At 47.0% G+C, this 12,278-nt stretch overlaps 1 protein-coding gene across 1 annotated transcript in view; it reads right to left on the reverse strand.

Annotated features, from left to right (window-relative positions):
- Positions 1–10,248: 10,248 nt before the first annotated feature.
- The window catches only part of Shc3 (SHC adaptor protein 3), a 120,164-nt gene continuing 118,134 nt past the window's right edge, over positions 10,249–12,278 (reverse strand). Inside the window, exon 12 of the mRNA XM_028772141.1 lies at positions 10,249–10,576. Coding sequence (XP_028627974.1) covers positions 10,448–10,576 — 129 coding nt within the window. The 3' untranslated portion in view covers positions 10,249–10,447. The remainder of the gene's footprint in view (positions 10,577–12,278) is intronic.

The following is a 12,278-nucleotide window of genomic DNA, read 5'->3' on the forward strand; positions in this document are numbered from 1 at the left end:
CACAATGTGGACCCTGACCAGGACCATTCACAATGTGGACCCTGACCAGGACCATTCACAATGTGGACCCTGACCAGGACCGTTCACAATGTGGACCCTGACCTGGACCGTTCACAATGTGGACCCTGACCAGGACCATTCACAATGTGGACCCTGACCTGGACCATTCGCAATGTGGACCCTGACCTGGACCATTCACAATGTGGACCCTGACCAGGACCATTCACAATGTGGACCCTGACCTGGACCATTCACAATGTGGACCCTGACCTGGACCATTCACAATGTGGACCCTGGCCAGGACCATTTGCAATGTAGACCCTGATCAGGACCTTTCACAATGTGGACCCTGACCAGGACCATTCAGCGAGAAGAAGCCGCCAGGCTGGGAGGCGTGACACAGTTATTTGTGCACTTTTTAGGGAGAACCATTCTGTTCCCATATGATGGATACTCCAGTCACTCTCCACTGCCTTGGACCTGCGGTCCTTTGTCCACCTTGTAAAGAAAATGCTTAGAAGACAGCTCTGAACATCCCCTCCCCAAGGACTCCACCCACAGGACACACAGATGAAAGGTGGGTGTGTCGGAGAGAGTGGCCAGCACCCATGCTCCCAGAACAGCCTTCGGAAGGACTCTCACTTGGGGAAACCTCATGTCAGAGCTCTCTGTAGGTCGATCAGCATCAGAGATCATTGCCTGACGAACCCTGGAAGAGCACGGGCCTTTTTAAAGCTGATTTTTCTCTTCATGGTTACTTGATGGCATTTGCTCTTGCTTGGGGACATTTTTCCTGGATTTGAGGTAACCATGGGCTAACTGAAGACTTCCCCTTGTGTCACTCCGGGTTGGATATGGGTCACTTCCAAGAAATTCTGCTGGATCCTTGGTTTGCCTCTTCTCTATGTCACTGAGAAAATAACTTATTCTCTCGTCACAGTGTTGACAAAACCCAAGGCATTTCTGGAAAAAAGCATGTAAGTGCTGGGCTAAGGGAAATAAATAACAGAGCAGTGTGCAGGGAAGCTGAGGTGGCGAAAGAATGGGGCTTGTGGACATGGTCTTTCATAATCAGAATGCTTTGAGGCCATGGAGCTGGGTCACTAATATTAATGACACACTGTACATGACCCTGACTTCTCCATATCCTCCTGTGTCTGCTTTCACTCAACCTTGTAGAGGCCCACCATGCCACCATTCCCAGCTAGGAGGTGACATTTGTAGCATGACAGACTGCCAAGCAATTGAAAATAAAAATACACTAAAACCTAATGGCACTCACTCGATGTATGCCAAACGGATCCATCAGCCGTGACGCCAGTGTGCACTCCTTTCCCTAGCAAGTCACCGAGACAGCATCGAGACATTGAGTGCGCCAAACCCTCACCCCGAAGGTCGGAAACAAGGGACACCAGAGACCCTGGGGCCCACCCAAGGGAGTGAGTGACCTTTACTACTTGCAGTTTATGTTTGTTAATAAAAAATAAAACCAAAAGCCTTTATATGAACCCATTCTTGAGGTCTGTGTGGTATGTTCTATTGATTTACGATAGACACTCAGGGGGTGTAGAGGAGTGGTCCTGCTTCTCTCCTAGTACCTGGTCTCACGGCATTTCAGGAATAAACCACATTTAGAAACCCAATCACCAAGTCCCTTTTATCCCCCATCTACCCATCTTGTAGGTGATGTTGGATTGAAGTTTTAGTATCCTGGATGCTACTGATACAGGTCTGGGTAGACACTGTTTTACTGGTGCTGGTGCTGGTGGGGGTAGTGGTGAGTGTGTGTGTGTGTGTGTGTGTGTGTGTGTGTGTGTGTGTGTGTGTGCATGTGCAGTATTGTGCATGCAGTAGAGGGCAGAGGTTGATGTTGGATCTCTCTCTGTCTCTGTCTCTCTGTCTCTGTCTCTCTCTCTCTCTCTGTCTCTCTCTCTCTCTGTCTCTCTCTCTCTGTCTCTCTGTCTCTCTCTGTCTCTCTCTCCTGCTCCTCATCTTGTTTTCTGAGACAGCATTTCTCACTGAACCCGAAGCTGCCTGCTTTAGCTAGATCAACTGACCAGCAAGCCCCCAGGATCTCTGTTCCTCCTGCCAGGATTACAGGCGCAAACTGCCACGTGTGGCATTTACGTAGGTGCAGGGCACCCTAACGGAGCCACTTCCCAGCAGATCTTATGATTTGAAGAATGGTAATGGCCCCTTTGTAGGGAAGAAATTATAAAATAAAAAATAAAAATGTCATCCAACCGGAGACTGGGCTTCATTTGCCAGCGTCTGCAGATGAGCAAGCGAGTAAGCAGCCAGCAGAACTGGCTCCCTGTTTTACAAGCGGTAAGTTTTAGCCACTAACCTGCATCCCACTCACAGAGGACCCATATTTGGTGTGATGTTTTGTTGACGACAGTTGTTATAACTTGTAGTGAAAAGCCCGTGGTTCCACCTTCCCGCTGTCTATCACCTCTGACCTGCCCAAGACCATCTATCCTCCAGATCACAAAATTGGCATGAGTCTTTTCAAGTGTTTCTGACAAGTTACCTCCCCCCCCCACCAGGGAAAAACAGAACACCAATTTTCTAGAGAAAGGTTTCAATCTGTCCTCCTGTCTTCTGCAAAGCATTACAAGATCCAGGGCCATCGAGTGACTCAGAAGGCAGTGTTGCTTGCCACCAGACTTGATGGCCTGAGTTTGGTCCCCAGGCCCCACATGATAGAAGGAGAAACCCCCCACAAGTTGTCCTCTGACTTCTATAGATGCAATATGGCACCTCTCCCCCATACACAGACGTGAGTTCCATCATACAAACAAGAGACACTTTTCACAGTAGCCTTTATTGCCAACAGACTTACACCTAGAGTCACTGAAACAATTAACTATTTAAAAATGGTTGCTCCTCTCAATCTTTGAGCCACGGTTATTCTGTGACCTGGGAAAGAGCCGGTCACAGAAATGTAACAAGGTGCATTTTATAGAAAATGTCTAGTTACACCGCCGGTTCCATGCTTTGGAGACTGTATAGACAATTGCAAAAACCTCATCACCCACGTGGTTTTTAAGTCAGAGGGCCAGAGGGACGGCTCTGGAATCACAAGTGCGTGGGTGGCCAACCCGATGATAAAGGCACGTGTTCCAGTACCTAATAGTAATGAGAAAAGCAGCATTGTTTAGAGTTAGCCTGCCACCTGCCAAACCTGGGCTATGGGGAGGGGATGTTATATACTGCCTCCTCTTGGTTAGCCCAGAAGCTTGGCTGTGGTGTGTCAGGACCATGGTGGAGGGCAACACCATTTCTCTAAAGAGTCCCTGGAGGTGAGGGAGTCCAAGCTGACTGACCACCTTCACCTGTTATATCTTGGGAGCTCCAAATGTTTGTCAAATCATTTAAGTTTGATCATAGAAAAATACTAGAAAACTTAAAGTTGGCTTTGTATTTCTGCTCCTCACAGGTGACGTAGGGAGCCAATTCCATGCCAGTATCAAAGTAGAAAGGGGCAGTTGGCCACACCTCCCAGACAGACTGCTGTTACAGTAACTGTTGGTGTTTCACAAAAGTTAACAGAAACAAAGAAAAAAACTTCAAATATTCATATATCGATATGTATAATTGGCCACCCAAATGCTTTTGAAAAATTATTCAATACCTTGTTACACGTTGAATTTACACTGAGATGTCCCCTGATCCTGGGGCTTTGAACATTAAATGTTTCATTCTGAACACAAAAAAAGTCACATAATTTCACAATACTCATAAACAAGTTATATCCAAAAGTTAGTTGAACAGAGAACATTCAACTGGCAACTCACACATAGTGTTGTTAAACAAAGAAAAAGAAGAAGAAAAGAAACTAGTGGTCCCCAGACTAGTTAGTCTACTATCTCTGCCTTGTGAGCTGTTACTTGACTCCTCTGTGAGTGACTTTGGTTGTGGTAAAGGAATTTCCTCCTGTGTGAACCTGTGTGTCCTTGGGAGCTCGGGTTTCAGATCACCCCATAGTTACACATACATAAAGCTGACCTTTGCCTGTGGTTTCTCTTTCACTCTAAGAGAGGAATAAGTGTGTTGGGGGGCGGGGAGGATCTCAGGGACTCACTTACCCCAGGGCATCTGAGAGGGCAGGGAGAGGAAAGGGAAGGCTCTTCAACCTGCCCTCCAGCATCCTGCTGACATCAGCAGATTCCATGAAGGATGCCCACTTGAACTTTTGCACCCTTTTCTTCCTCGAGGGCTCCACAGCGCCACCTACTGTGCAAAAGCCTTCAGTGCCCCTCCCAGCTCAGTCCTGAGCCTGATCCTTGGTCCATCCATACTGAATGTGGGTTACACCAGCCCTGAAAGGCCTCGCCCCCCACTCCAATGCTCTCACACTTCCCCACGTGTGTGTTGGGGGTGGGGTTCCAATTAGATTATAAACAGGAGCAGATCCACCTTATGTTTCCTTCTCTGTCCCACAAGTCCCTGCAGGGCCTGCTTCATAAGATCTAATGTACAAATGCAGCCAGGAAGGCTGGCAAGCCAAGTGAGGTTATGGCAAGTCAGGCTCGGTCAAGAAAGGATGTGGGTTTGTGGGTGTTTCGTCTGCTCGTCTCTTTTCCTTTTCTCCAACACCTGCCTCTTCCTTGTCATCTGCTGGCTGCCCCCACCCTTCTGTTTAGTTCTGTTGAGATGTGGATTCATGTAGCCTAGGTTGGCCCTTGAGCTAGCCTTTACTACCCAAGTGCTGGGATTACAGAAATGCACCACACACCTGGCTTGCTTTCCTTCTGTCATGGCCCGAAGTGAGACCTCCTCCTTCCCTTTTTTATGCCATGGTCTCACAGCCCACGGTACCCAGAACTCTGCTCCACCAGTCTGCAAATGAGAGCCTATCAGACACCAAGCTCCTGGTGACATTTTCATATATAGCTGTCCGTGTCAGGAAACCCCAGAGGCTCAGTACAGAGAGACCCAGCACAGAACTGATCTATGTCTGGACACATGCATGCTGAGGTGCACATTCCATCTGAACTACGGAAAGCCTGTGTATGTGAGTAATACACACATGCAGTTCACACACAGAAAGCCCTAGTATAAAGTTGCAATTTTTTTTCCTAGCTGATATAAAATGTGCCAGTTTTAAAACTGTGCATTTGTTGCTTGCAAACTTATAAATATGTATAAACCCCATTATAAATAAATCTTGTCTGGCAGATGGCATTTTATCTGCCAGCCACAGTTGCAGGGAGTTATAAGTACTTATTAATTCCCCCATTTTCAAATTCACAGCATGGGCCTGGGATATATGATGTGAAGTGGTGTGAAATTTTCTTCATAAATGATGGGGGCTGGGGGGGGTGGAGTCCATCAGTAAGAGTCAAGAAAGGGCTGGAGACTCACCCGTCAGTCAAAACCAAGACCCTTGGCATTAGTGTGTCCTCACGCTGAAAATGCAAGCATTCTATCCTCACACTAGGCCTACTGAGTCAGGAGCTCAAGGGGCAGAGCCCTGAAATCTATGTGTGGATCAGGCAGCCTGGTACTTTGACGTCTGCCTTCTGCTGAGACTGATTATTATAAATACCAGCCTCTGCCCTAGGATGTCCTAGCTCACAGAGTGTACATAGGGATGCACAGGGCTGGGCAGAAGTCCCTGGAGATAGCCTTCCATCCATGTTGACTGTGAGGGAGCTCCTCCCTGCCCCATCCACTGGCCACCCCAGGTGTGTTCAGCTCTGCTCCTGGGACTCAGCAGCAAGTAGATGTCCCTAGTGTACCCTGGGTGGAATTGTGTTCCACAATGCAACCATTCCTTAGCAGCTACTTCCTTCTTGACTTCTGGGATCATTTCCAAAGTAAGCTGTATGTACCCATATCCCCACCTGGAGCTCCCTTTGGTAGAGTACCAGCTAAGTCACCAACTCACAAGTCCTGTCTCTCTGGGGCGAGTGTCTCAGTCCTTCCTGAACTTTGAAATGTGAAGAATGAGGAGAAATGAATTGCCTGTTGCTTCCATGTGGATGAGCTACATGTCTGAGCCTCAAATGACCTTAGGAAGTCCTGAGTTCTTTCCTAGATCGAGCCATTGATCATTATTGCCATCCATTTCCTTCAGCTGAAATACAAGGGCCCCTTCAGCTGAAATATCTTGGAAGCACCTGCCCATTATCCCAGACAAGACCAAAATCTTTAGGTTTGTAATATGTTCCAGGAGTGGGGTTTATTATCTACAGTCTCTTTCAAAAAAAAAAAAAAAAACCTTCAAAATTCCCATAAGAACTAGCGTCACACAGATGTTTCTGGGCACATGGTCTCTTTTGCAACCTTTTTACTATCCTCCTCCTATTTAAAATCTGGCTGTCACCATCCACAGAAGCTGTTTATAGATGGCATGCCACTTTGGGCCCATGGAGGAGAAGAGAGTTACACTTTGTCAGTGAAGAGTCCCAGGAAGTTACTTCACGTATTTATATATCCACACCACTCTTTGAGGGAAGCCCTGGGGTGTGGCATACAAGCCATGGTTTCAGAGACCCTATTGTTCAGAGAGTGCCCAGATTGTTCTGGTTGTACTGGGAATGAGCTTCACGGGGGTGGCCTCTGCTGCATCACTGTCTTGGGGAAGTTGGGTTTCAACTCAGTTCACTTCAATAAGAAGAGAACGTGGTACTGGATCTAACATGGAACGGAGGTGTCCACTCTGTAGCCACTCCCATAAGGAAGCCTCCCAGGTGTCTAATGTCACCAAAGGGGAGATCTTCCCTTTGAAAAGAGAGGCATCTTCAGGACACTGGAATGGACACATGGCAGCTGTGACCTGAATCCCATGGGCTTTGGGGAATTCATTCTCCCTTGTCCTTCCAATCTAAGTTTTCCCCTCCATTCATGGTTTCTCATGGCCTTCACGTACAACTGCCTCTGTTGCTAGGAGAACCTCACAGTTGCTATGTGTGTCCTACTTAGCATCAATCCATCTGTCCACCATCTGAGATGGCCTGTGACAGAAAGCTGCTCATCGAGGTTGAGCAGGCACTCAGCTCTTGGTTCTTTAAATACAAAAGGGACACCATGGTGATAACACAACGGTAGGTCAAAGATTGAGTCATTTGACTGTGTTGTTAGCAGACTGTCCACCTTATGGTGGAGGGAGATTCAAGAATCAGAGCCAACCTAGACCATGATGAACAGCTCCATGGGAGGTCAACCAGCTCCATGAGTGTGCAGAGGTTATCTGAAACACAGCTAGCTCTCCCAGGAGGGCAAGAGATAGAGGGATTTGGCAGGGGTTTCAGAGCCACTGTGCAAGAGCAGACAGGGGCTGTTTTAAGGCTTCTGAACCCCATCACGCACCACTAAAATAGATGCAGAGTTCTGGGCGGAGTTGTAGGGTGCTCATAAAGAGGAACATAGGATCCAGGCACACGCCACCTCCTCATGCCTGGCCCTGGGAGGTGAAGCCCCTGGATGTACAATAGAGTGCTGTTCTGCACAGTAGGGAATTGCTCCTTCATAGCCTGAAACCCTGCCCTACCCAGGCAGATATGGTCTGGGAACCCAGGGAAGAGGAGCCTGGGCTCAGGGAGGAGGATCTTGGGGGTTTGCCTCCAAACCTTGACCCCGAAACACAGGCAGGCCACACTTGTGCACAGAAAATGCTGCGTGACTAGAACAGCTCTGTGGTTAGCTAACGATGTGACCTGAAGTGAGCCTCAGTTTCCCCGTGCGTAAGTGAGGTTTGAGGGAATGTCCCATCACATACGCAGTGTCTGTAGAGAAAAATGATAAACCCCTGTGAACCCTGACGTGGTTTAAAAGGAACGCAGGCCAGAACATGGCTGCCAAGTACAACCTCCGCTGTCTGCCCCATGTCTAAAAGATTTCCCTAAATGTAAGCCCTATCCTCTAATCTGGAACAATAATTACATATTTTGAATTAAAATTGAAAAGAGAAACATTGATTCTTATAAATCCTCTTACCCTCAAACTCAACACTGACTTCAGAGAAGTCACTTACTTCTTAGTATTCCTTTTTTTTTCTTTTTTCTTTTTCTTTTTACTTCCCTGGAGAGGGAAATTAAGTAGAGTAAATGCTGGGGTATGCATGATCTGTGACACTTTGCTAGTGACTAAAACAGAAGCATTTTAGCAGTGTACAAGTGGGGAATTCAAGAATGAGTAATTTCATATTTTTATATGTGTATATACTATACATTCACACACAGAAGCAGCAAGACCTGTATGTGTGTGCTCAGGGCACAGCCTCTTGGGGGTGCAGAGCACAGGGTGACTCTTGGGGTACCTCAAAGCTTATGTAATGTGGTCACAAGGCAAGAGCCTGAACTAGGGGCTACCAGCACATCTGCTCATCTCTTGGGCTTCATCTGGGTAGCGTCTGTCCCCGCACCACTCAGGAAGCAGCAGGACCCTGAAGACTGATCTACTGCCAGCTTGGATCCAGTGGGCACTCAAAGGGTTAAAAACTGCCAAGAGGTCTACTGAACCTGGGATCTTCCTAACCCAGCCTCGCCTGTTAGCACCCAGCTGACTACAGGGCAGCAGAAGCAGGGCTCTCACATACCATCAGAGCCATGCCGAACCCCGAGTGGCTCAATGGTTGGTCTCCCCTTAACTATTCTCTTTCAAATGGTATCTACTTATGTTTGTATGTATGGGTGTTTTGCTTGCAAGTGTGTCAAGTACAGTATGTGCCTCCCTGGAGGCCAGAAGAGGGTAGATTCCTGGGACTCGAGTTACAGACAGCCGTGAGCTGCCTGCCATGAAGGATCAGAGAATTGAACTTGAGTCCTCTGGAAAAGCACCCAGTGCTCTTAACCACCGAGCCCTCTCTCTCTCTCTCTCTCTCTCTCTCTCTCTCTCTCTCTCTCTCTCTCCCCTTTTTTTCCCTCTTCACCCCCCCCCCCACAATACACACACAAACACCCACAGAGAGACATAATTCCTCTTAAAAACTATCCAATTTTTCATCACACCCCTAAAACGTACAGAGTCCTGTTATACTGGCCAGGGGTGCTACCACTTGGGGTCTCATGGGGACCGATACCCAGGTTGCAGTCCTATGAGGAGGTACCAATGACCAATGTATCATCTGCTCATGCTTGCTAAGTCACAGGGTGATCACAGCCTCAATGTTTTTAGACATCATAGACATAGCCAGCTTTGAAACACAGACTGTCACCCACCATGAAACAACACCTTCTGAGACGGTAGAGCGAGACAAGACAGAGGGCCATGGGTGTGGTCCCTTTTCATGGGGCTACTAAGAAAATGTGGAGGGGAGACAAGATGGCTCACCACTCCTCATGCCAGCTGGTTCCAAAGACTGGAGCGTAGAGCTGAGCACACACAGACCTGGGAAGAACAGCCGGTGTGTGTGTCTCCAAGGCTCAACTCTGGGCAGAAGCTGATACAGGCCTTGCGAGGCTCTTACATGTGGTTTTTTGTTCTACTGAATAGGAGAGGTAGGTGGAAGGCCGCTTCACTGGCACCTTCCATACAAAGCCTGTGATAGACACGCTGTCTTGTATAGACATACAGACCAGGAATATGCCCACCCTACTTCCTCAGACATTCACGTTATCAGTATGCTGACAAACACCAAGGAAGCACTTGCCAATTAGACATCTTAAGTCTTATTCTGTATCATGTTTGGCCTCAAATGAAGCTCCCAAATACACACACACACACACAAACACACACACACACACACAATTGAAGTCAAGGGTGATGGATGGTTCCCCATGCTAAAACACGACCCAAACAAGCCAGAGTACTGTCTGCTTTGGAGTGGGGATTCACTGGGTCATCCTGTGGCAGAAAATGCACTCATACAGTATTAATTTGGGGCATAGGAGGCAGCATCCAGCAAGCAAGGGCTGGAGGAGGTACCGCCATCCCAGAGGAGACACCACCATCCATGAGCTGAGCTGAAGCCTGGAATCAGCACTCACACAAAGCTGTACCAGCAGGGGCAGATGTTTGGGCAGCATGCTACCGTATTCTATCACAATTCTGTTTGTCCTGGAGCTGCCAGCTCACCTGCATTCGCCTTGAATTGTGCTTATTATGTGGAACTGCAGGCTACACCTTCCTAGCAAAATTTCCCAGTAGAACAGGTTAGTTTTCTATTTTCTATTTTTTTCCCCAGAACAACTACAGTCAAACTTGCCTCTCTCTAAAAACAAACAGCATAGAGCACTAGTCTCACATCTCTCTTAGTCTTAAAAAATATAAATATCGGGGCCATTTGTACAGGATGTATGGGTATATACACTTCTAATATGCATATCTGAGTCGTGTGAACATATGTATGAAATTTGAACTTGATGGAAACCTCCCTGGGGGGCTTTTGAAGGTGATGGGCCCACAGACAGTTGCCCCAGTTCCCATAGGCTGAGAGAGCAGAGCCCAGGTCCTCCTGACCTGGCATAAGGTATGGGGGTTGGGGCGCTGGGCAAGCTCAGGGTTTCCTCTCCACAGGTTGCTGGAGACAGAGCTCACTCCCGGCAGAGACAATGGGCAGGCTGCTCTCCAGGTGGTAATTGATGAGGTGACTGATGCTGTCAAAGACTCTGTCCTTTGTCCGGATCTGTGAGGACAAAAGGAAAGAGAGGTAGAAAGGGTAGAAAAGAAAGACCACATTACCGTAGAGCTATCTGGAACATCCGACTTGGCCCAGAAAGTCAAGGGGAGGACCTGAGGGCTCGCCATGCTTCAGAGGTGATCTCTGTACAGTCCCTGCTCACTGACAATAGCTGGTCAGTTCAGTCTGCCTCACCTACCTGTCCCTCTGAGGCAGTCTTTGATCTTTCAGTCCGAACTGCCTTGTGGACACTGCCTACCTCAGTCCTCTCTGTGGCCACACTGGGACAACAGAAAGGAAGGTCTCAGCTAATGAAGACATGAAAATGCAATACAGCACAGGTCTGGAAGGAAAAAAAATTGCCTTTGTTCACAGACTCCTGCGTGGCTACAGTAAAGAAGCCGAATAGACACCAACGATGAAAACTATTCTTGATCTAATATACAACTAAAGTAACTTTCCAAGATCTGAAGCTGATAGACAAAAGCCAATCACAGGCCAGTGAGACAGTTTGGTGGGTAAAGGTGACCTGAGTTCAAATCCTGGAACCCGTGTGACGTTGGAGGTAGAAGACAAACTTCACAAAGCTGCCCTCTGACCACCACATGCGCATTATGGCATGCACACCCTCTTATACACACACACACACATGCACACACATGCACACGCTCACACAAATGCACACACACACATGCACACACACACACACCTAATAAAAATAAGTAAATAAAAATGTTAAGTCAATCACTTTCTTATACACTAACAATGACCACATAAAATTTAAAATTTAAAACAAAATGCCAATTACCATAACATTAAAAAATAGAATACTTAGGTATTCAATGAAATATTTAGGTATAAATTTAGCAAAGTATAAACAATGTGTCAAACTAACTTTTTGCTATTAATAATTTTTTTTCTAAAGTTTATTAGGAGAAGAAAAAGATCCAGAGTAGTCATCAAAATACCAAGAGAAAAGAATGGGGTTGGTTCTATGCTACAAGAGTTGGCATTCTGGACTCAGAAAGGAAAGAACGAATATGAAAAACTTCACTGCAGGATTCAAGGCACTGAGGTATTAGTGGAGGGACAGACACGTGTACCTGGAGCAGAATAATGAGCCAGAAATAGACCCATTGGATAATGTCTACTAACTTTTAATGACAGATAAAATCATGTACTGAAGAAAACAGTGTTGTTAACAGATGACCCTGGAACAATTGGACATCCGTGTGGGGAAAAAAATAAAGACCTTATATCCATCCACACAGTGACTCAAATATATTAAACAGAGAACAGAAAATCATGAAAGTCTCAGAAGATAGTGTAGGAAGAACAGTAGACAACTATGATGTTAAATAAAAGAAAATGATGTTAGATTCACAGAGGAGGCTGACAGGAGAACACCCCTCAGAAGGGGTCCACTAGAGGAAAGGCTCAAGGGTGCCATGAAGAGGCCCCAGAAAGGACGAGCATTGGGAGAAATAAGACATTGGACCACCTTCAATTCTGTTCAACACAAGGAGTTTCTGACTCAGAGGCCTTCCGCAGAGGTGGGAGCAAGGTGCGCTGGGACCTATGGGCTAAAAGTCAAGAAGGTATCGATAAAGACTAGCATTTAAAGTTGGGAGAGAGAGGAAGACACAAACACACATACACACACACAAACACACACACGGATAGAGGGAGGGAGGGAGAGAGGGAATCA

This window comes from Grammomys surdaster, unplaced genomic scaffold, assembly GCF_004785775.1.
Source record: "Grammomys surdaster isolate TR1022 unplaced genomic scaffold, NIH_TR_1.0 211, whole genome shotgun sequence".
Classification (NCBI taxonomy): domain Eukaryota; kingdom Metazoa; phylum Chordata; class Mammalia; order Rodentia; family Muridae; genus Grammomys; species Grammomys surdaster.